We start from the raw sequence: 25,967 nt of genomic DNA, 5'->3' as shown, positions 1-25,967 counted from the left end.
AGACCCGCACCGGCCAGCTCCACGACCCCTTCCCAGCGGGGCCGCCGGCAGCAGGGCGGCGGAAGCGGCTGCCTCCCCTACCGACACGGCGCAAGGGTGGCGGGGCGGGGAAGGCGAGGGGCAGGCGGGCAACCCCGCTCCCCACTCTCGGCCGTGCTCCCTACTCTGACAGCCCAGACGCGACTCCCAGGCCGTACACGTGTCAGCGGGCAGTGGGCTGCCCCGCTCCGGCAGCGCGGCCCGTGACCCGGCCGGCGGACAGGCGGCGGGCCGGGCCGCCGGACCCCTCCTTTACCTGGCTTGGCCGGTTTAGGTGGCGGCTTAGACATGGCTGGGGTCGGCCGGGGCGCAGACGAAGCAGCAGCGGCGGTCTGCCTGCGGGCGGGGTACCCCTGTCCGCGTTGCCGGAGCGGAGCACGGCGGGTGGGGGAGACGGAGGAAGGAAGAGCGATGGGGAGTGGCGGAGCGAGGGGGGCGGGGGCTACAGGCAGCGCCACCCAGTGGCGGCCGCGGGCCCTTCGGCGACCCCAGGCAGGACCCAGCCAATCCCCGCGCGCGCCGAGGCCCCGCCCCCCGCCCCGGACCGAGGAGGCGGCCAATGGGGCGGGGCGGCGGCGGGGCGCGTGAGGCGGAGGGGTTCGCGACCGGGGGTCGGTTGGCGGCAGCGGCGGCGGCGGGGCCGGAGGAGCGCGGGCGCGTACTGCGGGGTAGCGTGACATCAACGCGCCGTGACGCGGCGGCGGTGTGTTGCGAGGCGCCCTACGCGGGGCGTGTGGCAGCAGCCTCGTGCCTCGGGCAGCTCCGTGGCGGGCACAGGGGAAGCGTCTCGGCCGCGGCGGGTCCCGCCGGTGCTGTCCCGGTGTCTGCGGGCAGCGGTTAAAGTTACGTTTACCACAGAGACGTTGCGGTGTTGGGAACTGTGGGATAAGGCGTGGGCCCCTCCAACCCCCGTGTCCCGGCTGTGGGGTTTGGTGCCCGGGACACTTCCACCCGCGTGTGGCGGGCCTGGGAGGAAGCACACCTCGGCTGTCACCGCTTGCTGGAGCTCCGTCGCGCTGTTCAAGTTAGGGTGGCAGCGATTCCATGTTGGGGTTAGCACGGGTTTATGTCCTGTTTAAAGATGCTAAACCGAGCCCGGGTAGAGTAGTTTAGCATTCCAGTGTTACAACATTGGTGACAAATTTGCCGTTGCAGTTGGTGCTACACATTACTCTGGGGAGAGAAAGAGCTCTGGTGTGCTTTTTCATCCTGGAGTTTTTTGCCTGAAGCTGGGATTAACTTTCATACAGACAAGTGGCGTAAATTGGAGTCCAAAGCTCAGCATGTGTGTCCAGATGTTGTTTAGTTTGTTACATAGCATTTTCTGTGGGTCAAAGGCTAATCCTCTGGTACACAAACCTTACTGATGATCTTTAGATCTTTATTTTTCAATGGACTGAGTATCACTGCTTCCTCAGAATAGATCATGTGTTTGCGCTCTTCAAATAGATAACCAATACCACAAACATGCGATACATCATTGAACTTGAGAATGACAACATTCTTAGAAAACCCTTGCTTGCTAACTTACAAACTTGCCAGTGCCAACTACTGCAGGTATGCAGAGCAGTGGTTATCACACTGGTGATGACTTGGGCTAGTCAGTATGTCTTTTTATTTTATTTTAACAGAAACAACCATAAAGCAACCATGCAAAGATCTCACAGACCTGAGAAACAGCTGAACTTGCAGTTACTGCAGCAAATGCAAACTCTGCGTATGTCTGAAACTTACCTTCACAGAAATTGTGTGCTTTTACTTTCAAACTGATGCCTTAAGTACAGACACCGGCTTGTTGGGGAGGGGAAATAGTCATTTCAGGTCTTAGGTGTCATAGTCTTTACCTCCTTAAGTGTGACCTAGGAGGACAGACCGAGTGAAAACCAGGGTGTTTGCATGTGGTTAAATAGTTATTAATGGGTTTGTGCTCATGGAAAGCAATGTTTGACAAATGTTAAACTGGTTTGACAAACTCACTAGACCAGTGCTGCTGCTAAGGGAAGCATCCCCGTTACTCCCTGTCCTTTGCTACACCATACCTTTACAGGCACAGGTAACTGGATGGTAAACTGGAGGGAATTTGCACTGCTGAAAACTAACGTTCTTCTCCTCCCTCCTCCTTTGCAGAACTGTTTTTCAGCTGGAGTAGTTTTCCAGTGTAGGCCACTATGGACTCTCCAAACACCTGCTGCAGAAGAAAGCTCTGGGAAAAGAGTCAGGGAAAGACACGGTTGTGTCTTCTGGCAGTTCTGACTGCTGAAGGTGGTCATTCAGCCAGAGCCCCAGGGTTGTTTTCTTGGCAGCAACAGGGGTATGGGTAGACAAATGTAACCTTTTCCAGGGTTTCAGTCTTTGATCTTTTCTGAAGAAGATCAGACGAAGTGCTACTTAGTCCATCTCAGTGATAAATCAGCTACAATGGCTTAAGCTGCCTTTACCGTAGCTTTAATGACTCCAGATTATCCTGTGGTGGAGCGGAAGAGGAGCACTTTTATGGTCAGTGCTGCTAAGTCTCACAAAAAGGCAGTGGTGAATTGTCACACTGCTAAGACCAGGTTCATAGAAGAGTCTTTGAGCGTACTCTTTGTTATAACCCTTCATAAAATTTTTAAAACATCTTTCTCCTCAGCATGTCACTTCTTTCTTTTTTAAGCTTTTTGCTTGTTTTGCCACCACAGCCTCTGTTTACCCAGTCTTTTTTATACCATTAGTGCTTGATCTAGTGACTGCTTTTCTTGAGGGATCTTGTGGTATTAATGTTGGTAGAACTGAGTCTCAGAGTTCCCCCCAAATGATTAATATACCGTCTAACGTAAATCTGTGATGTGGCATGTATGTTGCGGGGGTTTTTTTGTTAGTATTAGAACAAGCAGTTGAGGTTCTGGCATTAGCTTTGCAAAAAGGAAAAAAAAAAAAGAAAATAAGTCTTATCTGTAATTGGTATTTCCTAATACAATAGCTGCTTTCCTTGTTGCTGAATTAAGAGTTTTCTCTGGCTACTATTTTTGACAGTGAAAAGGAAGAACTGAGGAGAAAAACCATGAAGGTATTGGTTATTGGCCTTGGAGGGTAAGTATTAGCAATTATATTTCCTCTACAGCTAAAGACTGGTCTTCCTTTCAGAATGAAGTGATGTAATTTCTATTTCTGAATGAATGGGGGTTGGAATTAGATGATCTTAAGGTCCCTTCCAACCCTAATTATTCTATGATTCTATGATTGTATGTTTTTTGAAAGTAGATTACAAATATAACATATAATGGTCTCAGCTTATGACATGTAACCCTTAAAAAAAAAGTTAAATGTTGTCTCTGAGATCTCAGGTACCACCTCTCTCTAACTTCTTTCCTGGCACTGCTAGATTTACTGTCTGAAAGCTGTTGAATCCTGTCAGAGCTAGCGAGTATTTAATGGGAATAAACTTTCTGGGGGGGTGGGAGGTAATGAGGAGGATTGTCTCTTTGTGTCCACTATACATAAACGTGTGTGAGAATGTACATATGTTTAAAAGATTGATTTTTGTCTTGATACATTTTTTCCTGTTTTTTAACTCAGTGTAACAAATGGGGGAAAAACAACACTGGCAAAAAAGCTTAAGAAAATGCTTCCCAACTGTGATATAATCTCTCAAGATGACTTCTTCAAGGTAACTGTATTGATGGAAAGACCTGATAGGTAAAAGTAGGCTTGAGTACGTTTTAGTATAATTTCTTCTCTTTTCAGTTTGCCTACTGATAAACTTTTAAAATTGATGCTGCTTAAAATAATGTTAACTTCATGAGAAAAAGAAATAAAATGAGCACTGGGATAATTGAACTTTCAGTAGCCAGAACTACTGAGTATACTCAGCAAAAAGAAGTCTATTGTCTTCTTTGATCTTTTTCAAGATACTTTGTGCTAATGAAGTTAATGAAATTTTGTTAAGTCTACACCAGAATAGTAATAGGTAGTTTTTTGTCTCTAAAATCAAAACAGAAGAACAACTTCTGCATTGACATTGGAGTTGTTTGTTAAGGGTAGTGAAGGAGCTCTTATTTCTGAAGTAAAGCCCTAATGAACTTGACAGGTACGATTGGGAGAATTTGTTATTCCAGATTAAACAATACTTTTGTGTTTGTATTCTATTTTAACAGTTGTATACAGCAGTTTAATTTTCAAGATAAATTTAATCGCTTGGGACACAAATGTGTATAACCCCCATGTCTGTAACTGAAGAGTATGTATCTGTGACAGTGGTCATAAAAGCAGCCTTGAAAATATTCCTTTTTTTCCTCTGTCAGCCAGAGTCTGAAGTAGAAACAGATGAACGTGGATTTAAGCTATATGATGGTCAGTAACTTTGATGCATTGCTTTGAATGTTGTACTGAAATTCTGTTATGCTGAGCTTCAACACTTCTTACCCTCCACTGAGTGTCTTTCATTGTCATATTCCAAATCAGTCAAAACTTGGATCTGAACCCGCCACCATTATTTCATGTCAGATCACACACAGAGACTAACTGTTTTGAAGTTCATGGTTAATGCTGGGCTCAATGTGCCGGTTTAGTTTTATAAAGTTCTAGATCCAGATCAACTTTAGGCTAGTGCTTTGGTTCAGGTCGTATTTGGTTGTGAGCAGTTGCTTATTGGCTAATCTCTGTTGATACTTAGTGATCACAAAATGTATTTCTCAGAACATTTGCCAGACCCTTAAATTGTATCTGAAAACTGACTTTTTATCAGCTATGCAGTCTTTAGCTCAATTTCTAGACTTCATGAAATTGGAGTGTGAAACTGGAGGGTTAAGTTGGACATTTTGGTTCAAATACCTAGGTTTAATGCTGCTCTTAAAAGCTCCTCTAAAATGTGTTTGCTCTTCTGTTACCCAAAGGCTGCCTTCTCTGTACCATTCAGTACTTACTCAGTATATTCTTACGTGTCTACAGACAAAACAGATGCTACATTGTGCTGTTTTGCATTCTCCTTTCAATTTATCCACCCATCCCCACCTTCCAAATAGCTGAACCCAATAAAAACCCAAAGCAAAAAGTTTTGAGCGCCTGCTCCCTTCACCTGTGTCAGTGACAACTGACGGAAGGGTACAGGTCTCAGGGTAAGTTTTTTTACAAGTTTTGTGGAACATGGGAATGGTCCCTGCTGTTTCTGTTGTCACGGGAAAGGCTGTGACGTGTGTTCACACACCTTCTAAAATCATTTAGATTTGTATGTAGATTATTTGATTCTTATGAATTAACCTAGGTTTTGAGGGCTTTTTAATTCTTGTTTTTTAGGGATGCCTAACTTTCTGTTTTCGTCTAGTACTAGATGCCCTTTATATGGATGAAATGGTGAGAAGTATTCGCAGTTGGATGAAAAGCCCAGCAAGCTCAGGTGTTGTGACAGAAGAGCCACAACATACGTGTGACAATCTGAAAAATATAGATGTTGTTTATATTTTGATTGTTGAAGGCTTTCTGCTATACAATTATGAGTAAGCAGTAATATGTAACCTGGTATATTAAAGCCACATTAAAAAGCAAGAGGGAACTAAATATGTTATTATCTTAGGCCGCTTAATGGACTATGGAATAGAAGATATTTTTTGACCCTTCCTTATGAAGAATGCAAAAGGAGAAGGAGGTAAGGTTATACAGTTATTGCTCATGGAGGGTCTCTGTGGTCCCCTAACCTGGACTGGTTCTTTTATACTGGTTTTTCTTTGGTTCTTGAAAAATGTAAGCTATTAAAATGATCTGTCCTCTGTGATTCCCAGGGAAGACCCTGTGGGTATTTAACCAACATTAACAAAAGCATGCTGACATGGGGGAGGGGTTGTTTTGGTTTATGGTTTGTTTTGGGGCTTTTTATTATCATTATGTATTTATTTATTTATTTATATTAGAGCACAGAGATATTAAAATGCTAAATGTTTTACAAACACTATAAAAACCAACTTGTCTAGATAAATTATTTTAAATTATTTAGATTACTGACTGCATATTGGAGTTAAACTATGTTTAAAATGAGAAACAGTTTAAAAAATACAAAGCAGTCTTATCTTTGGTTGAATACAGTACATGATGGTTATTGCTAAAGTAACAATATTCATGTGTGGTTTTAGTGTATGCTTTGTTTAGACTGTGCACTAGTTGCACCGTGTATCTGATTTAGATTATTGAGCCAATGTCTGAATTGCTTCCAAATTTGGAGCAATACTGTGTGCTTGGAGCAATACATGTGCACACAGTCAGAATCTGCTGGCTGAGTGAAGAAATCTTCTGCCGAAGTGGATTTGGTTGATTCCACTTTGTTGGTTTCTCATTAGACTCACCTTTAAAGGACGTTAGTGTCCAGGCTGGATGCTGGATGTGACTAGGCAAAACCCCTAGTTATTTAAAGCTTGAAAATCTGTATACTGAATATTAAAAAAAAAAAAAGTCATTTGGTTCGGTAACACTTTCAGTACAGCTGAAGTTACATATAATACCTTTTTCAAGTAAACAAAACCCCAAACCCACAACTTTTACCTTATTTTAATGTAATTTGATTGCCAGAAATAGGTTAAGTTAGCAAGAGTCTATATCGCAGATTATATTAAAACAATGGAGCCTCCTTTGCTCCAACATTTATACAGCCTGCCAGTCTTTTTTTTAATTTTTATTTTGGATAGATGCTCTTATTAAATCAGCTGACACTAGGGGAAAATGTAAAACTTGTATGGAAAAGCAAATATATTTTTGTGTAGCACCAGAGTCTATCAGCCAGCAGATACACCGGGTTACTTCGATGGACACGTGTGGCCTATGTATCTGAAATATAAAAGTGAATTGGAAGAGAATGCAAGTAACATTGGTATGGTATCCCTAATTTTAAACTTAGAAAATGCTGAAGTGTGGCGCTTACACAGTTACTGTTGGGTTGTGGGGCTTTTTTTGAATGGGACAAAGTTTTCTTCAAATGTTTTTGTAGCACTTGGACAGTAGATTTGGGTCTTTTGCTGGTTTATTTTTCAAGTTTATAGGGGTTTTGGTTTTGTTTTTTTTTAAATAATCAAAGTTATGAAGTTAAAAAGTACAAATGTTCTAGTTACTAAGTCCATTTACCAAGCTATTCTTTTAAATGGCTAGCACGTGTGTGTCTATGGTGTATGTAACAAGCTAGCATACATGTGTATGGCTAAATAGGAAGCTTCTGAGATGATAGCAGATGCACTGTTAGAATTCTTCGGATCATAACTGAAATCCTGGTTAAGTCACTTAAGACACTTCCTAGGTGCTGACTGTATGCACTACAGTCACCAGTCTTGCACGTGAAGGTTCAAACCTGCGCCAGGTGATGGGGCGCTGCCATGAGCTTGTGTGATGTTCACAGCTATACACCTCTTGGACTGCCCACTCCTGGGAGAATTCAGGTAGCTGCTTCATCAGCACATACGTCTTACTGTGCAGTGAGAATGGGAACTGTGGTGCCTTTCCTTGACTGGCTCAAACCCTGAAGCTGAGGAAGAACCTGAGGTCTTCCGCTGCATAGGAATCCTTGTCCAAATGTTATTACCATGCTTTACTGTCCTAATGTTAGTACCACTACCCTTATGGAGACTTTCATACATACACACACACAAAAAGTAAAGTAATTCTGAACTAGAATACTTTTACATTATGTTATTTTTTAACATCTAAATAAGTTTGGGAAAGAAGAAAAGGGAGGTACTGTTCTTGGGTTTTATTTTTTTCATCTCTTCTGATGGCACACACAGGAATACCAAAAACTTTGCCAATTGCTATTGAAAAATAACTGGCACAGAACTAATGAAAACCTTCTTTCATCTTTCTTAGTTTATTTGGATGGAACAAAATCCCGAGAGGAGCTTTTATCCAGTGTGTATAGTGATATAATACAGGAATTAAAAAAGATGAGGGAAGGAAGTAAGTAACATTACTGGAAATTGAATGTACTTATCCCATTCCAAGTTAACAAGAAGCTAATCCTTTTATATGAAAATATTGCAAGGATTATATAGATCTATATCCCCTTATGTATCACACACAGTCCTTATACATGTTTGTAGACCTCATAGCAGCCTTCCAGTATCTGAAGGAGGCCTAAAAGGATGCTGGGGAGGGACTCTTCCTTAGGGACTGTAGTGGTAGGACAAGGGGTAATGGGTTCAAACTTAAAGAGGGGAAGCTTAGATTAGATATAAGGAAGAAGTTCTTTACAGTGAGAGTGGTGAAGCACTGGAATGGGTTGCCCAAGGAAGTTGTGAATGCTCCGTCCCTCGCAGTGTTCAAGGCCAGGTTGGACAGAGCCCTGGGCGACATGGTTTAGTGCGAAATGTCCCTGTCCATGGCAGGGGGGTTGGAACTAGATGATCTTAAGGTCCTTTCCAACCCTAACTATTCTATGATTCTATGTTTGCCCATTACTTTAAGTCATCATAAGCTATAACTTTAAGTTCCTTGAAATTGGATGTTCTGAAATAATGGGTGAATCCAGTGCTATCTAATGATAAAATATTAACAAAAAAAGGGGGGAGAGAAGGAATATGGAGCAATACATGAGTGAAAACAGATGTGTTGTTGGTATTAGTTTCTAATATACAGTGATGTCACGTGCAGAGAAATGACGCTACAGGTTAAATTTATGTTTTTTATTTTTTAGGTCAGCAGGTCACAGCATGATAATGCAGAAAGCTTGGGTTCCATTTGATACGAATTGAAGGCCCCAACACTGTCATACTTGGCAAGCCAACCAACTGAGCAGATTTTATATGTACATTCATAACAGTCGTTCAGACAATACAAGTGGATTTGTAGTGACTACTAAGTCTGTAAGCCTCAGGTATTGTTGAGTAATACCAACACTGCATTATTCTTTGGAATTTCTTTAATCAATCATGCTTTGGCTGATCTTTAGATTTGGTTGAATGTATACATTTTAAAGAATATAAACATATTTTTGTGTACAAAACTAAACTAGAAAGATAACAGTTCTGTTGGATTAATAAGCATATTTGAGCATGGATCAATGCAATCTGAAATGTTCATATAGGAAGATCAGCGATTAATTTTACGAGCTTCTAATCACTGATAAGCATGGTTAGAGGAACTGGTTGTATGTTGTGGCAGTAGTAAGTTGAAGATGGTATGAACTGTTACACTGCTTATTCAGTAACAGAAGCTGAGTATATCATAACTGAACTTACTTGCTAAACACCTCTGTGGTGTTTGTCAAGTAATTTTTATGTTGTGTGTTGGCTGGAGCAGTTGGGAGTGGATATTTAAAATAATCCAAATAAACCTGAAGAGAAGTCAGGTTGTTGGGAAAAGATGGGGGAACAATATGGCAGAGAGAATGCAGATGCATTGCTAATGAGATTAAGTACATGTATTGTGTGGAAATCAAGGACTGGGGTGGCACAGACTACTGCACAATAAATGCACGCATCAGGGAGGAGGAGGAGGGAAGAAATAATTCTGGTTAATAGTCATAGCTCAGGTTGAAATTATGGTAATGACTGTATTCAGAAAGCAGGTATGTGAAATGTAGATTAAAGCTTTGTCGTAGGATTTGTGTACATATATTTAGATAAAATAGGAAATTTGGAAATTAAATCATATATAGTGGCTGAATAATTTAACTCTTACATTTTCTTTGAAAACTTTTATTCTTATCAGCCAGAATAAAAATCAAGCTACACACATGAAAAGCAAAGGATGGGCTATATTACTTACTATGTTTCAGCTGAACTAATCAGTGATTGCAAAGTCATGCTTTATTGTTAACAGTATTAAGGGTCCTAAACCTGTATATAAGAAGGTCATAAAAAGACTAGAGCTGTGTGAAGCTTGTGTTTAAAACAAAGTGCTTCCAAGTACTATTTTGTATTATAATTTTGCAGTAAAAATACTTCAAGTTGAATTTGCTCAAATGCAGTGATGGGCTGTCTGACTTTAAACTGTATTTTTGGTTTTATTTCCCTTTAGAAGGGGGCAACTGTGAGAGATTACCTAATACTTGGATGGTTGTAGAGGGTTGACCTTAGGTAGCTACCAGTTGCCCACGAAGCTGCTTTACCACCTGCAGTACATCAGCAAGTTCACTAATGAGCAAAACAGGGCATTACATATGTATGATATGTTAATCAGTGCAAATTGTGTTATCCACCCTACAGTGCTTTCCATTGAGCTTCACTCACAGGGAGGGCTCCACAGCGGTAGGTCCCCATTTAAATAGTGTCACTGTGCCGGAGCTCCCACTGTGGTAATACTATGCTTTCCATAAAGCCAAAGGTTTCATCGCCTTGTCCCTGGGGGATCCACACCTGGTTTTTGCTTGTAACACCATGGTCTTCATCATGAGCTGCAGAGGAATCTTTGCTCTGGTGCATGGAGTATCTGTCCCTGCATCTTCTTCACCGACCTTGATGTCAGCAGAGCTGTTTCTCTCATATGTTCTCACTCCTCTCTCTGCCTGCAGTTGCTCCTGTTCAGAAGCTTTTCCCCCTTCTTAAGCATGTTATCCCAGAGGTGCTGCCACCGCCACTGATCGGCTCAGCCTTAGCCAGAGGTGGGTCTGTCTTGGAGCCGGCTGGCACTGGCCCTGTCAGACAAAGGGGAAGCTTTTGGCATCTTCTAGAAGCCACCACCCCTGCAGCCCCCCTGTGACCAAAACCTTGCCACGCAAACCCTATACAATGGGTGAAGGGAAGAAATTTTTTATTCTTGCTTTTCCCATCCCTACATGGCACTTAGATGTGTCTGGTGCCCCTTTGATAAACTTCTGAAGTATTTTCTTACACGGAGAAATGTGCGAGTAGAAATTAAAGTGATTATGTTGGTTCCAGAGGAACATAAGGGATCCTTTTTTGATTGAGATGGCTAAGAAGTAAGACTTAATGGGCTCCTCTCTGGATAAGAAAGAAGTTCAGTATTGGCAGTCCCTGAGTGATTTTATTCAGGAAGTTTAGCTGTGTTTCAGATGAGGAAATGAACAATGAAATTACCCACGTTTGCAGATGATACGATGCTTTCTCAAGTAGTCCAACACTAGTCCAGTGACAAGGAGCTCAGTTTTGTGAGATCCTTCTGTTGTCCCAAAATCTGGGTTCTTCACGCAGTTTACAGAGGGGAGATTAACACACAGAATAGAGATGCTTATTTCATGTCTGTGCAGAGATGGGTGCTAGGTGGTAACTCCACAAAGGTGGCACACTCTCAGTCTGCCAGCTGTCCACTTTCATACATTTCAAACAGTGAAAATCAGTATTTTCCATATAGGTGAGAGTGTAACAACAATCACTGGCTCTTACATTTTCTCCTCTCTGTTTAAAGACACAGTATGTATTTATTTCACCACATATGTTCCTTGAGGAAGGGTCTCTGTGAGCAAGGGTCTCTTATCTCAGGGGGTGTGATTTTTAATGAACCAAGTTTAGGAACACAGTTATCTTCTGTTTGACTAGGCTTTTCAAAACTACTTCTGCCTTCCTAATCTTTGTGGTTACCCTTCTGATGCAGATGGTTGATTTATCAGTCTTCTGCCTCTCCTCAAAGTCTATGAGCTTGTAAGGAAACACTGAGTTTCCTTGTCACATGTTTCTATTCAATTCTAAACTGAAGATTTTCAAGCTTTCACAGACTGTCCTTTACAAAATCTTAACTTCTTTATTGCCAGGTAACACTTCCATGGGCAAAAGGAGTAGATGTGCTCCAGTACAGATTTATGCATTTGTGGTATATATAGAATATACATGGTACTGAACTTGCAGTTCAGCAACTTGTAGTTAAGGCGCAGGGCAGACATCTTTAAGAATTTTTCTGAAACCATCACCACAGCGTGGGGCTGCATCGAAATGTTAGATAGGCATCTTATGGAAGGGTATTGTGAACAAAACACAAGAAGTACGGGTGGTGCTATTTTGCTCCTGTGTAAAACTGGTGGACCCTCATTTTCAGTATTGTGCAGTTCTGGTTTCTACATATGGAGCGAGTCCATAGTGGAGTTAAAAGAAGGGCAACTAATGGGATCAAGGGAACAGAGCAGCCACTTTGTGAGGAGAAATGAAAAATGCTGGAAGCTGTCATTCTGGAGAGGAGAAGGCTGAGGAGAGAAAAGGGCAAGGTTTACAAAACCTTGAAAGTTGTGAGTCAAGTGGATGCAGAATTAGTATTCACCAAATTGTATGAATACTAGTTTAGGGGACACTTTTCCGCTTGAAACAGATTGACCAATTATATTTAGGTGGTATTTCACATAGCAGGCAGTGAGCTTCTAAGATTTAATGCCATACGAGGCAGACAGTACCAGCAAGTTCTAAAGGGATTGGGAAGATTCATTGACACCAAGCACATAAGAATCAATTAAAGCAGCAGGCAGGGCTCTACCATGGATGGACAGTCAAAACTGGCCAGGCTTACCTATGATGCCTAAACTGCATGTTCTCCTCCTTGTTGCTACAGCAACTCACCTTAGTAAGAAAAGACAATGAACTCTTCTGAGTCTCTTTGGGAAATAAAGTATTTCAGGTGCCGTTATAAAGTTGGTATGTTGCTAGAATGCTTTTGCTTTGAAAGTAGTACAGGAAAAAACTAGTTTGCCCCTAGCAGTTGTCTTTTGACTGCCAGGGCTGTGCTAGCTGTAAAGAAAGTAGTTTGGGAGAGCTGCAGGGCAGGAGCCTGTGGTTCTTTAGTGAGGAAAGGGGGGGCTTTTGGAAGCAGTGTCACCTTCTGCTGGCTGCAACTTCAGGCTGTCATAGCTGAAGGAAAGCTTTGGTGTGTGTCTTTCATGTTTAGAAACATGGTGGTGATAGAAAGGATGGTGTTCTATGTAAGTCTAATGGCTTATATATAAGAAGGACTCAAATGCAAGTCCAGGGTTAGTTTGACATGAAGGTGATTTCTTCATGACGTCAAAATAAGGGAAAGAACATGACAATGTAGTCGTCATAAACACTGGTGTAGTAGGAACAAACTTTATTTTGCAGAGCTGTTGCTCCTGCTCTTACCTGCAAAGTCTAAAAGCTGGATTTGTTTACACTGTGTATCATTGGTTCAGATGATGGTTTTGTCACACACACACAGCGTTTCCTGTTTTCCGAAACCACTTTGCGTGCCCTTAGGAACAATGCCTCTTCTGTCCATCCAGCTGAGGATGGTGTCTGTGGTTTATCTCTGGCACTACCACTGAGCACCTCTGTAGTCAGAACTGTCCAGTCAGGTAACAGTGTCCAGAAAGCAAGAGCAGTGTGAGAGAAAGGAAAACTGGAAAACATTCAAAGTATTTCTGCTAGAAGGCTGATGCTCCTGTTTCCAGAGAGAGAAGGTCAGTGTGCCAAAACCCCTTCTCTTCTGTTCCCATCTTACGTTACTTGGTTTACTAAAAAACTACCATTTCCTGCATGTCTTCAGACAAGAGTTCAGTAGAACAATGTTCTCTGGGCTCTCAAACCTAGGAGGAGAGGGGCCCGTACACAGGAGGCCTCTTCTGAAAGCAAGCTGGAGGTGCACGACGACAGGCCACAGCACACATGAAGGGTGTCAACGCCCGGTCAAACAAGTTCTGTCGGGTGGAGGAGGACGTGCTCGATTGTCTTCAGGGTCAAAGTGCGTTACTGTGGGGAAACCCAGCACCTCCTGACTCATGCGTTCCCAGGCCCTGCTTAACGTCCTCCCGGCTCTCCTCTCCCTGCAGCCACTCCCGCTGCTCGTTTCAAGGCAGCACCGCGGGCTGCGGCGCAACCTGGACCAGCCGAGCAGGCAAAGCCGCGCTCACCAGCTGCTGAACTCGTACTTCATGTTTGGGATGAGGACCCCGGAGGAGCTGGGCAGCACGCACCCTCCGCAGGGACACGCAGAGCAGTTCCCGGGGCAGTGAAGCCATACGGCTGCCCCAGACTGCCCTTTCACACAGGCTGCCGTCACTCCACAGCGAGGCGCCCGACCCTTTCTGCGACCGCTAACGCATGCGCATGGTGCCCTTTGCCACGGCGCCAGCCTAAAGGAGGGCGGGCGGCGGGGCTGCGGAGCTGCGCTAACCGGTCACCCCGCGCCGCCGAGCCCCCTGCACAGCCCGCACGCGGCCCCGCCCGCCGCTGTGCTCTCGCGATGCTCCCTGCAGGAAGTGAGGGAGGGAGCGTGCGCCGGGCGGGGCCATTGGCGGCGGCCGCAGGGGGGATGTCGGCCACGTGCGCTGTGTCCCCTAAAGCACAGGCGCCGCTGCCGCCTGGCGAGCGCGATCCTCCGGCCAAGGCGATGCGCAGGAGGCTGCGGCAGGGCCACCGGGAGGGGTGGGAGCAGCTGCCCTGGCCGCGGGAGAGCGCGGGTGGCGTCGAGACCGAGGTGCAGCCGACCGCATCGCCCGGGGACGGGCGGCGGCGGCGGCAGGCGCAGGAGCCGAGAGCGCTGGCGGCGGTGGCTACAGCGGCCAGGGGAGGGGAGGAGGCGGAGGAGGAGCGGCTGGAGCGGGAGCATTTCCGGAGGATCATCAACGCTTTCCGATATTACGGGTAACCGATACCTGCCGCCCTCTGCGCGGGGCCGCGGCCTCCTTTCACCGGCTGCTCCGCGGGCTCAGCACCTCTCCGTGCGGGCGGCGCCTGGCTCCCGGGGCTCCTACGTGCGTGTTCCGTGTGGCCGGTGTACGCCCCGGGGAGCGCTGTGCCGGTAGCGGGGGACTGTGCTCCCCTTTCGTTTCTGGATGCACACAAAGTCCTCTTGGTGTCTGTGTCAGCTAGGAAACATTAGGAAAATAAAAGCCCCAATCAGACCTTGTCGAAATACAGCGCACCTGAAAAGGGCGCGAGAGATCTCTAACAGAAAGGCCTCTTTGTAAGGAGCTTTAAGACGCTGTGAAGTACTCCAAACAGTAGCAAAGAGATGCAAACAATGTCTCGATTATTGGGGAAATTTCTGAAAGAAATTGTTAATTTGCACAAGAGATCGGGCTGATGCATGTCATTTGTTGAGTCGGAAAAGACCTTGATGGTCCTACGGGAGTGAGATAAAGGAGGGGCGGGAAGGGACGGACCCTGCTTAGTATCCGAATCGGTTGGATAGAAGAGGAAACAGAATTTAATGGAGGGATGGACACTGGCTTCAAAAGTCCAATCCTCTGCAGTATTTTGGTAAACTGTCTAATGTTACTCTAGGTTTGGGAAGCAGATTTGGGATGTAGCTACACTACATACTTGTACACTTCAGTGGACAAACTCCCATCATGTGAATTGTTATTATGTGTTGGACAGTCTCGTCAGTGTACCACAGGCATCATTTTTACATGACAGGGAGGTTCTTGGAAGGAGTAGGTGTATTTAAGAGTATTTCTTCTGTTTGCCGATTTTTTTTTTTTATTAGTTTTTGTTTTCCAAAACTAGAATTTGATCAGTAGGTTGGTCTAGATGACATTTTGATGTCTACTCCAAACTGAATTCTCTAATAAAAATTTGGCCATACCAAACGCTTTGTGTTGGTTATTGCTATTAGCACAACAGCCACATATAATATACTGGTATCAGTGATGTAACTTTATCGTCTGGCCTTAAAAGCTGGGAATGTCAACCTCATGCTTAGCTGTGACTGGGTTGCTTTTGACTACTTCAATTTTGGTAAACGCATAGCAAAAGGATGTGACTTAAATTTTTAATACAGGAATTGAATTAAATTACCTCTGCCTCAAAGAAATAACTCTGAATTTAAGTGAAATTGCATATTTTGGTAAAAATTATTTCACTGAAAACGTCTGCGTGAATAAGGCAATAACACACTTTCAGATGAGACTAGATTAAAGGTCTTGTTTTCTGGAGACATATCGACTTAATTCTTTATGTGTAGTTCTTCTGATTTCAGTTAATTATTCTGCTAGAAAGTTGTAATTCATTGCGAAAAGGTGGAGGATTATAGTTCAAAGGGTTGGTTTTTTTTTTTCTGACAAAACTTTCAAGAAGGTGATATTAAACTGAGTGGAGGTGCTTTATCTAGATGATCAGTTTTCTTATTGTTTTCTGCCTTTCCCCCCCCCAAATTTCTTTTTTTAAACCAGTGTAGCTATTGCAGTGAACGTGCCCTTCTCAGTAGCACATATGTAATTTTGGAGATACTAAGTGGTCAAATTTCCAGACTGAGGTTGCAACTAAAATTGAAGCAGTGGCATCTTTGATTCTCTCTTTGGCGGCTAGTTTTCCAATTTTGCTGCTGTATGCTGTCACAAGAGTTTGAGAAACTGCAATGACTTGACCTGATAAAATGATTTGCTGCTGCCAAAAGGGGCAGTATCCCTTGTCCTGGCTTTATGACCTCTTGTCTCTAGAGTCCTCATGACTATGCTCCAGCAACTTGACTTGCTAAAGTGACAGAAATCAAATCGAGCAATATATATACATGTCTCTTTAGGGTTAAAAAGTTAAATGAGCTTTGTGGCAGGCCTGGTGAGTGCCAGAACAAGGTAGAGGGCAGAACTGTTCCATATGAGGAAAGGGAAGAGGAAAGAAAAAAACCAGACCTCTTTCTCTTAGCAGTAGATTAATCTTTTCAATGAATTTTTTTCGTTTTGGGAAGCAGAAGAGTTATTTTTTGGCCTTGTTCAGTTAGATGATCAAGTTCACAGTACTCATACTTAAGGGGAATATGTCGCTAAAAGAAGGTAGCTTAGTATGTTGCTGTGGCTGCCAGAATGCTGGTATGGTCCAGCTGTGACCTTTGCGGTTCTTTTAGGAGCAGTTGATTTTGCGGATCCCTGTGCCCACTTCACATCTTGTTATTTTTGTAGCCAAAGCTTACCACGACATTCAGCTACTCATTCAATTTAAGTTGGATATATGAAACAATCTGGGTGGTTTCGATGGTTTTGGGGGTTGGCTGTTCATTAAGTTTTGTAGATCCATGTATTAAAGTAGTGACAATGTGCTGGAAATAAGTGGCTGATGATGAAACTGCAAGAAGACAATGGTTCTCTTAAACTGCAACATGTTTAAAAGAGCAGTAATGTAGAACTAGAGCTTAAACATTTTGCTGAAAAAATTCTTGAAAACTTCTTGTCTAATGAGGAATTGGAAAGTCTGATTTCTTCCTGTGTCTAAAGAAATTAATAATTCTAACTGGAATAGTTTAGAGTGAATTATTTATATTTACTGTGGTATTGCTTCAAAATATCTGAAGACCTTAAACCTTTTGCCTTTTAGAACAAATATGCATGAGCGAGTGAACAGAACAGAGAGGCAGTTTAAATCTCTCCCAGCTACCCAGCAGAGTCTCCTTCCTCAATACCTTCCTCATCTTGACAAGATTCGGAAGTGCATTGATCATAATCAAGAGATACTACAGACCATTGTGAAAGACTGCACTCATATGTTTGAAAATAAAGAATATGGAGAAGACGTATGTTAAAAATGGACTTTTTCATACTCCAAATATTACATCTGTCCACTTTGGGATTTTCCGTGTTTGTTTTTTACACCTTTACATCTCAAACTTTCTTTCCTTTTACCACTTGATTTTCTCCTTTCATGCTTCCTGCCCAGCTGTATTTTCTGACTCTTCTCTTTCACATCTTGTAGAGCTGATGTTTAATAAATCTGTTTGTCGTTAGTACTTGTAGTTACACTTCATGAAAGCTTCAGTATGAATCTGGCAAATTACACTTATCACTTAAAGAAAACCAATAAAAAAAATCACTGTAAAGTTCTAGTTCTACCCTGGATACATTCCCCCTTCCCTCCCCCATTTAACTGTGTATTGCATAAATGGTATTGCCTGTCTTACTGTAGGTTATTTTATATTATGGCATTCTAAATCTGTTAAAATTTTAGATACGTCAAGTATTTTTAGTGTTCTCATCTGTAAAAACATTTTCACTACTTACCTGCTTTTTCACTGTGGCATCTCTGTCCAAAAAAATTGCACTCAGACTAAAAAGACTGGTATAGATGGAAACTGAAGTCCTTTTTTGATATCTGCAGGAAAGGTGCAGTGATGGGCAGCTCTAATGTGAGCTTCTCAGTGTTGCCTCATCAGTACCTAAAGGGATCCTCTTCTCAGGTAAAGCAGTGCAACCTCTGCACTAGCTAAGCCCTGATCTTTTCCTGAATATAAGGACTACCAGTTGTGCTCTGCTGTGCCATATTATGTTGTTGGGGGGGGTTTGTTGTTCAGTGGGGTGTTTTTGTTTTGTTTGGGTCTGTTATTTGTTTTTTAATGTGGAACCTAGTCTCTTGAGTGCTGCACTGAGACCAGCAAACTCAATTTGTTTGGGATTCTAGGTTGGATTTGAGCCCTGGTGCCAGGAGTGAAAGGCGGGTGCTTTGTCAGCTAGAACTCCCAACAGCTCTTATTATATGGCTTCTGTCTACTCCTCTCCCCCAAGACTAAAGATACTTGGTACCTTTTGCACTAATCTTATTTTTCTCTTCCACTTTAATCAGGGAAGAGGGAAGATTACACCAGCTTCAACATTTGACATGGATAAATTAAAATCCACTTTGAAACAATTTGTGAGAGACTGGAGTGAAGAGGGAAAGCCTGAGAGAGAGTCCTGCTACCAGCCAATCATTAGCGAAATCATAAAGAACTTTCCAAAAGAAAGATGGTAATAGTATTTTAAGACTTATTTTTATGTGGTCATACACTGTTGTACAAATTTAAGAATGTTTTTATGGAGTAAGGAAAAGCTTCAACTTAAAAATAGAGAAATTGCCTTGAATGCAGTAGATTTTTTTAATCAAAGTTTTTTGTTTCTAATACAAGGGCTTGGAAAAGAGAATAATCATAAACTTCACAAGGGAAGGTTTACCTTCACCAGGTAAACCAGAAATAATTTTTTGAGTTTTGTCTGCAGCTTGATGTAGTGGGATCTGTTAACCTTGCAAGTAAGAGACCTCAGGAGGTTGTGAAGTTAGTTCAGTTGTGCAGAGTGAGGTACAATTTGCAGGTTAGCAGATTCTGAGTATGCTGCAGATAAAGGGAAGGACCATTGTGATATCAGCAAATATTAGTATTATTGCCCATCGGGGGGGAGGGAGGGAAGAAGACTCTTAACCTCTACTACAGTTTTATTGCACTGCAGATACTTAGTTATAGCTTTGCTTTCAGACAGTTGTTACAAGGCAAGTCTTAAAAATCTTTGCTGCATGTGTTGAGGGTAGCTTTCTAACTGTGTTGGCTTGTTAACATCACCAAAATAGTAATTGGCACAGGGTTTTTAGGTAACTTTAAGTAGAAGTATGTGACAGAACACAGAGTGGACATGATTGGTTTCTCTTTTGCTGTGGGCTAACTTATCTCAAGGTGGATGTGCCACTAAAAATGTTTTATCTGAAGGTGAACTTGCTGCAATGTTTTTTGTGCTAACAGTGCCCCGTTAGCTAAAAATGAATTAAATACTGCAGCTTGCCTGATGTAGCTCTTAGGTGCAGGTCTGTAGGAGAAGTCATAGTTCTGAAGGTAATCATTCTGATCTTGAAGGTAGCAGTTCCCTTTTTCTCTGTGTGCTAGCTTTTAAAGCATTTTGGTTACAGGAGAGAACTTATATCAAATTTGAAGAGATACCTGTCTGAAGTTGGAAAGTCTTGCCTTTTACGTTTATCATCAATGAACTTTTATTTCGAAACCTCCACCTAGTATTAGGAGGCAATATGTGGTAACAGATTGGGTGAATCTGAAGTTGTTAGCTTTGTGCTGCTTTACCAGGAATTTTGTCTATTGTTGTCAAGCAGAACTAAGATGACAGTACTTCTGTCCCTATTGTGATGGCTCTGAAATACCCATTGGGGTTTTCTTTGTCTACAGAGATCTCAAAGCATTGCTATATAGATGATAGACCTCTACTACAAGTTTGAGTTCGTCAAATGAAAGATTTTTTCATTTATAAAATGTGTGTTACATGCTGTCCTGGTTTTGGCTAGGATAGTTATTTTTCCTCCCAGTAGCTGGCACAGTGCTGTGTTTTGGCTTTAGTCTGAGACCAATGCTGGTAACACACTGGTGATTTAATTGTTGCTAAGCAGCGCTTACTTTTACCCTGGTCAAGGACTTTTCAGTCAGCCAGTGACGAGGGGCACAAGAAGCTGGGAGGAAGCAGAGACAGGACACCTGACCTAAACTAGCCAAAGGGTATTCCATAACACAGCACGTCATGCCCAGTATATAAACTGGGGGAAGGCCCAGATCGCTGCTTGGGTTGGACTGCGTATTGGTCAGCGGGTGGTGAGCAGTTGTGTTGCACATCATTTGTTCTTTTTTTTTCCTCAAGGTGGGATTTATTCCTATTATCATTACTGTAATTATCATTACATTATTGGATTATTATATTTTACGTTTATTTCAATTATTGAACTGTTCTTATCCCAACCCATGGGTTCTTACATATTTCCTGATTCTCCTCACCATCCCACTGGAGTGAGGGTCAGAGTGAGTGAGGGTCTCTGTGGTACTTAATTGCTGGCTGGGGTTAAACCATGACCCTGGCATACCTATTTAAAAGCTTAATATTCATGATCATTACGGATCTGTCATAGCAGTTCTGTAGAACCTTTTTCTGTTCATGTAGTATTACTTACTCTCCTCAACTCACTTTTGTTAGTGACCAGATGCTCTCTCCTCCTTAGGTGTGCTTACCTCTTTGAGGTGAGAAGCACAGTCGCTGTGAAGGGCCAGTGCTCTTTGTGCATTGTCAGGCTTAACTGGCAGTGGCACCTCACTATTGCGTGAGAAGTAATCTCCCCGATAGGGCAGGCTGTCTTGTCAATCTTGTTTCATTTTTACAGTTTCGGAGGGGAGCAGTTGTTGCAATTTGAAGGGATGGACAGGGCTGGAACTGACCGTAATCAAGTTATTCTGGCTGTCGTGTATCAAGAGTGCAAAGTCCATTTCCTCCAGAGAGGACTGGCTGTGGGTGCGAATGTGTGAAAACAGCCTACAGATGAAATCTCATAGTGCAGCTCTGCATTTCTTTTGAGTTTCCTTTTGCAGCAGAAGGTGCTGAAGTCTCCTGAAATGGTGAAATGAAAGTGCCAGAGAAAAAGTGTATTGGTGGCACTGGGTAATGAAAACAGGTTTTTTTAGATGTAGTTTATATTGAAAAAGATAGAGAAATAAATGTGTTAAATTTAAAACCTTCAGTACAAGTAACCTTTTACTTCTTAATGGCTTCAATAGAATTTTATGTTCAGTTTCTAGTTAACTTTTTGTTAACATTAATTGCATATATTGAAATCATGTGAAAAAGGAGTTCAGATTTTTTGAACTATTCAAATATGTTTTGCTCCATGCATGCAAATGTTGTGTTGCTGCTCTTTGCAAGATTGGCTTGTATTGCTTCAGTTGGTGTACAAAGAATAGGAAAAAAGTGCTCTATGTGCTAGCTCTTCTGGGAAGCACAGGAGCTACCAAGAAGCAGTGGTTGAAAGCAGCTATAAATTAGAACACTCTTGTGAGTAGGTGCTGCTTTTATCTTGTGTTTCGATCCAGTCTAATGGTAAAAGCTGTTTCTGCCTTCCATTCCTCTTCAGAAATAATTCATTCTTTCTGTTTAGCCCTTTAACACAGAATCTGTTAGTAGCATCAACAAAGCAGTTTCAAATGAACTGCCATGAGATGAGGTCTTCCTGAAGAACTGATAGATATCCTGCATTATTCACATTGGTATTTAATTGTGTTTCAGCTCACAGGGTCTACCTTTTCATGAAGCCATTTAAATTTCTTTGAATTCTTGGATTTGAATGAACTACAATCACTGCTTTATATTGGAGAAAATACTAAAACAGATACTACTTTTATTTCTTGATGGAATGTGTTAAAGTGTTTTTACGATGAAACGTTTGGATTTTCAACTAAAACATACTGATTTTTTTAGTTCTCCTTTTGTCATCCTGATTTTCTTTCACTTCTAGTGTTACCTTTCCTACTTATGTGAAGGGATGTAAAGAGCATTGACTTCTTGTCCAAAATGAACCAAAGAAATAGTTAAGCTTTTAATTCATTATCATTCCATGGCCCAGAACAGTAAACTTAGGTATTTTCTCTGGAGTTTTCTTTTATTCATTAACTTGGCCTCTGGAACCACCTGTAGCTTGAAATTTAAATCTGTCACACTGCCCAGCAATGATTGCATTTTCCAAGATGCTGGCAGGCAGCTTAGTTTCCTTTTTACTTGAAGATATAATTTATTAGTCTTAAGCTTGAGCTTGGCTATACTTCTTGCAAGTGCTGAGTCACAGTTATAGCGATGATAAAATTTCTGCTTTATATAAATTTTATTTAACTTTATATAAATACATCTGTCCTTGCAGGGTTTTTAATCTCAAAAATTGTAGGTAATCTAAACTTTGCTTTAAACATTGGATTTAAGAGCAAACTATCTCTTCATTTTCACTGCAGTCCATTGAAGGCTTTGCAGGTCTTTATATGGAAACAGATAAATGTCAGCTGCTAAGTTTGGAGAATTGCTTTTCAAATGATTGTATTGTTTAGCTACTCTCATAATTTTATTTGAAAAGTAGTTGTGTTTAAAAAAAAATAATCTCTGAAAATATGGTTACCATAAAATAGTGAAAATACTATCCTGAGGATTGGATCTATCTAGATTTACAAACATTACAGAGATCAGACATCGGGAAAGGAATCCCACAGTGTGATTTATGCTGATGTTTCCACTGATCTTCTGTGTATGGGCTTTGTATTTCTTACCAATTCTTATGATTAGATAACTTTGAATTGTAGTGATTAGTTTATGAAAATGAGAGTTGTGTTTGATCACACACAAATCTTCCTTTTGCTGAACTTCAGTTTACCTCTTCAGCACCGTCTGTTTTTAGGTTTTTTTTTTTTTTTTAAGAATATTAGGCATAAAATAAGAAGCCCCTATTTTTATAATATATAATTTTTCCCTTGGAAAAAGGACACAAAGTTAAAATCTTCATTAATACCATTGATAAATGTCTAAAAGCTGAAAATAAATCACACTGCAAAATGCAGTACAATGATGGCATGGTAGATTTTAGTGGTTTCTGGTTCTCCTTCACTATGTTTTTAAGAGACTGCTACAATTTCAGTAGTTGAGCCAAACAGTACCATGCAGCTCTCTTCTCTGCTCTTTAGCCAGCCTCTTCTCCCTCATATCTGTCAGATTAATAGGACAATATTTCTTCCCTGTTGCCCCACAGGTTTTTAATGGGTACTTGTGGGGTACCCATTTATGTTCCTATACAGTGCTAGATGTGTGTCACAGAAATCATGCTGCTGCTGGCTAGTTTGAGGGTAGCTTCACTGTGGATAGCTGGGGTTATTATCAGTTGTCTTTGCTACTGCTGCAATTAGGTATCCGCTAAAGGAAGGCAGGTTTTTCTAGCCTTCTAAATTATCTTACGACTATAGTAATTAAAAAAGCAGTTTCTGAGCAATTAAAAATTAGCTGTTCTAATGACTCAAAAAAATAGCATAATATAGTGTATTGGAGTGCTCACACTACCACTGGTTTCATATCTTATTTTTTGAAATTCACCAAGAGCTTGTCACTAACAATTCCTTTTAATACTTGAAAAGCAAAATGTGTTTGGGTTTTTTAATTTTTTTTTTGAGGGTGGTAGCAGGTCACTATCAGCAGTCACTAATTGTTACACAGTATGTTCACTACATACCTAGTTTCTCTGACTACAGACTTAAAATGCTTTTGAACCATTTCAAAGGCTAGTGTCAAGTTATGGACTTGGATTTGATGATACTGTATTCTGTTAGCTGTGCTCTGTATGCTGAAATGAAGTTGGTGGCCAGCACCAGGCCCTAGCAACTGATATGAAGTGTACAGATAGAAATTTAATTACTGGCAAGTTTCCATATGGACTTCAATCCCTTACTAAAGAAAGGAAAATAATTAACTGCAAAGGAAAATGCAGTTAAAATAAACTATTTTCTAAGAGAGAATTGGGAAAATCAGAGATACAAAAAACTATATTGTGAATAGAAAGATACAAGACAATTACAAGCTATTTAAAATCAACTCAATTGAGAGGCTTTATCTTATTTTAGGATGAATAAAGATGGAGATTTTGAAATGTGATCACAGCTACGTAGCTATTAGTTATTAGGTTGTTTTTAGGAAAGTGTCTTTTCTAATCAGTGTATGACAACCTTGGAAGTGGCTTAAGACTTCAGCCGGTTAGAGATAGATTTGGAATAACAATGTACCACTACAAATACAAAAAGCTTAACATGGAGGTTTTTCTAGCTTCTCCTGGAAAGTGGATTTTTTTCCTCCTTCTGTCCCTGTTTTCAAAACTTCACCTTGAGCAAGTAATTTTCTCCTGAATTAATCTTTCTTATTTCAGTGGGACTTCCTGGCTAGCTTTCTTCTGGCTTTCCTTATAGAAGAGAGGTGAGGAGAACTGTTGTTTCATGGGAGTGCTCCTAAGTAATAGCTAAGTCTTTATTTCCTGCTTCTTGTTAATTGGTAAGCAAAAAATCTGAAAGTATAATGGAAAGGAAGTGAAAATCAGGAATGAGGAGAACTTTGATTTTCCATCTGGGAGGCTTCACTAGTTAGATGATTAAGCCACAAACCAAAAAGCACTGTTAAAACTGCCTTGTTAGTTTTTGTGGCCGTTAGAAAAGAATAATGCTTTCTTTTGGTTTTGGGTGATAGTCTTCAGGAATGTGCTACTTTTCAGAGTTTACGTAGCTCCTTCACTCATCTTCATGCTTATGCAGCATGCTAAATCTTGTAAACCCTTTTTGGCATCCTAAATTTTTACGTACTCAGAGACTTTGCATTTTGCTTGCTTTCATCATATGTCTGGAAGTGCTGATAGTGGTTTCCTTCATTTAGCTGCATATAACTTGATAGATGTATGTTTTGTCTTTGAAGGTGACATCCAAAAGGGAGGGTAGTCTGTGTGTTCATACTTTTTTTTTTTTTTTTTCAGTTGGCATATGAAGTTATGAAGTCTTGTTCACAACTGGAAACTGAAAAAATATTTCTTTTTAGATTAAATATATTTTCATTTTGGCATGGAAATGTTTTTTGTTTGCTGAGTGATGGTTTGATTGTGTTGTGATCAAAGTCTAATGCTTAGAATATGTGTATATTGCATTTACTGCCTGTAAAAGAAGAAAATTTTGATTCTTTGTCCTTTAGTTGCTGAACTTGGAAGATGGAAGAGGTTTTTCTAGGTATCTCAGTAAACACATTGCTGTATGTTCTCTGGTCATCTTCAACTTGATGCCTAGTTATGGGAAGTAGAGAGTTAGAGAGCTGCAGTGTACTCTGATTTAAGAAATCTTACGTCACTTAGTGTACTTCACTGAAATGGGTGAATATACATAAAACAGTTGTTGAAAAGGTAACTAGGGTTTTTGTAGCCTGAATTGCTCATCAGCTTATGGAAGTTTTCTTCTGATGTCAAAATACGTGTTTATTTTTCATATAATGTAACCAAGATTTCTAGAATATTTACAAGTTATCAGTGGGCTTCAAAGAAAAATGGCGCCATATGATAATGTTCTTTCTTCAATTCACATAAGAAATGTTTAGCTTGATAACTGTAAAAGTTTTTAGGGAAAAAAATTGGTTTTTGCTTGTGCCCTGTATTCTGAATGACAGTTGTATATGTTGAGTAATTTCTGTGGATTACTTTGACTGTACAATTAACCAATCTGATCAGAACTGGCTCAGGTTGCATTTAAAAAGTAAAGTTATATAGCAGATACATTGTAATATCCAAGTATACGGGAGTGGGGAATGTTGGCTGGACCTCTGTAAGTTTTGTTAAGAGGTATCAGATGAAGACTTAACTATTATTTTTGTTCTGTTGCAGGGATTTCTCCAAAGTTAATATCCTGGTACCTGGTGCTGGGCTAGGTAGATTGGCGTGGGAAATAGCTAAGCTCGGTTATGCTTGCCAAGGAAATGAGTGGAGCCTCTTTATGCTCTTTTCTTCTAACTTTGTACTCAACAGGTACATAGC

General features: G+C 41.3%; 2 protein-coding genes across 11 annotated transcripts in view; one reads left to right on the top strand and one right to left on the bottom strand.

Moving 5' to 3' along the window:
- OSTF1 (osteoclast stimulating factor 1) overlaps positions 1-14,061 on the bottom strand; it is a 45,774-nt gene extending 31,713 nt beyond the window's left edge. The window contains exons 1-3 of one of the 4 annotated variants that reach the window (XM_030511736.1): positions 13,793-14,061; positions 3,370-3,375; positions 296-392 (exon numbers count right to left, since the gene is read on the bottom strand). In XM_030511736.1, the coding sequence (XP_030367596.1) occupies positions 296-392; positions 3,370-3,375; positions 13,793-13,900 (211 nt within the window). In that variant the 5' untranslated portion in view covers positions 13,901-14,061. Of the gene's footprint in view, positions 1-295; positions 447-3,369; positions 3,376-13,792 lie in introns of those variants that run through there. The other 3 variants (XM_030511737.1, XM_030511740.1, XM_030511739.1) reach the window with 3 other exon arrangements.
- The window catches only part of LOC115619456 (carnosine N-methyltransferase-like), a 36,452-nt gene continuing 11,115 nt past the window's right edge, over positions 631-25,967 (top strand). The window contains exons 1-11 of one of the 7 annotated variants that reach the window (XM_030511734.1): positions 2,542-3,108; positions 3,595-3,685; positions 4,320-4,368; positions 5,339-5,510; positions 5,588-5,659; positions 6,765-6,871; positions 7,855-7,944; positions 8,681-8,860; positions 17,196-17,391; positions 18,435-18,598; positions 25,818-25,958. In XM_030511734.1, coding sequence (XP_030367594.1) covers positions 8,790-8,860; positions 17,196-17,391; positions 18,435-18,598; positions 25,818-25,958 — 572 coding nt within the window. In that variant the 5' untranslated portion in view covers positions 2,542-3,108; positions 3,595-3,685; positions 4,320-4,368; ... (3 more) ...; positions 7,855-7,944; positions 8,681-8,789. The other 6 variants (XM_030511735.1, XM_030511729.1, XM_030511732.1 and 3 more) reach the window with 6 other exon arrangements.

Source organism: Strigops habroptila, chromosome Z (genome assembly GCF_004027225.2).
Source record: "Strigops habroptila isolate Jane chromosome Z, bStrHab1.2.pri, whole genome shotgun sequence".
Lineage (NCBI taxonomy): Eukaryota > Metazoa > Chordata > Aves > Psittaciformes > Psittacidae > Strigops > Strigops habroptila.
The sequence above is the reverse complement of the archived record's forward strand: the minus strand, read 5'-3'. Positions and strand labels throughout refer to the sequence as shown.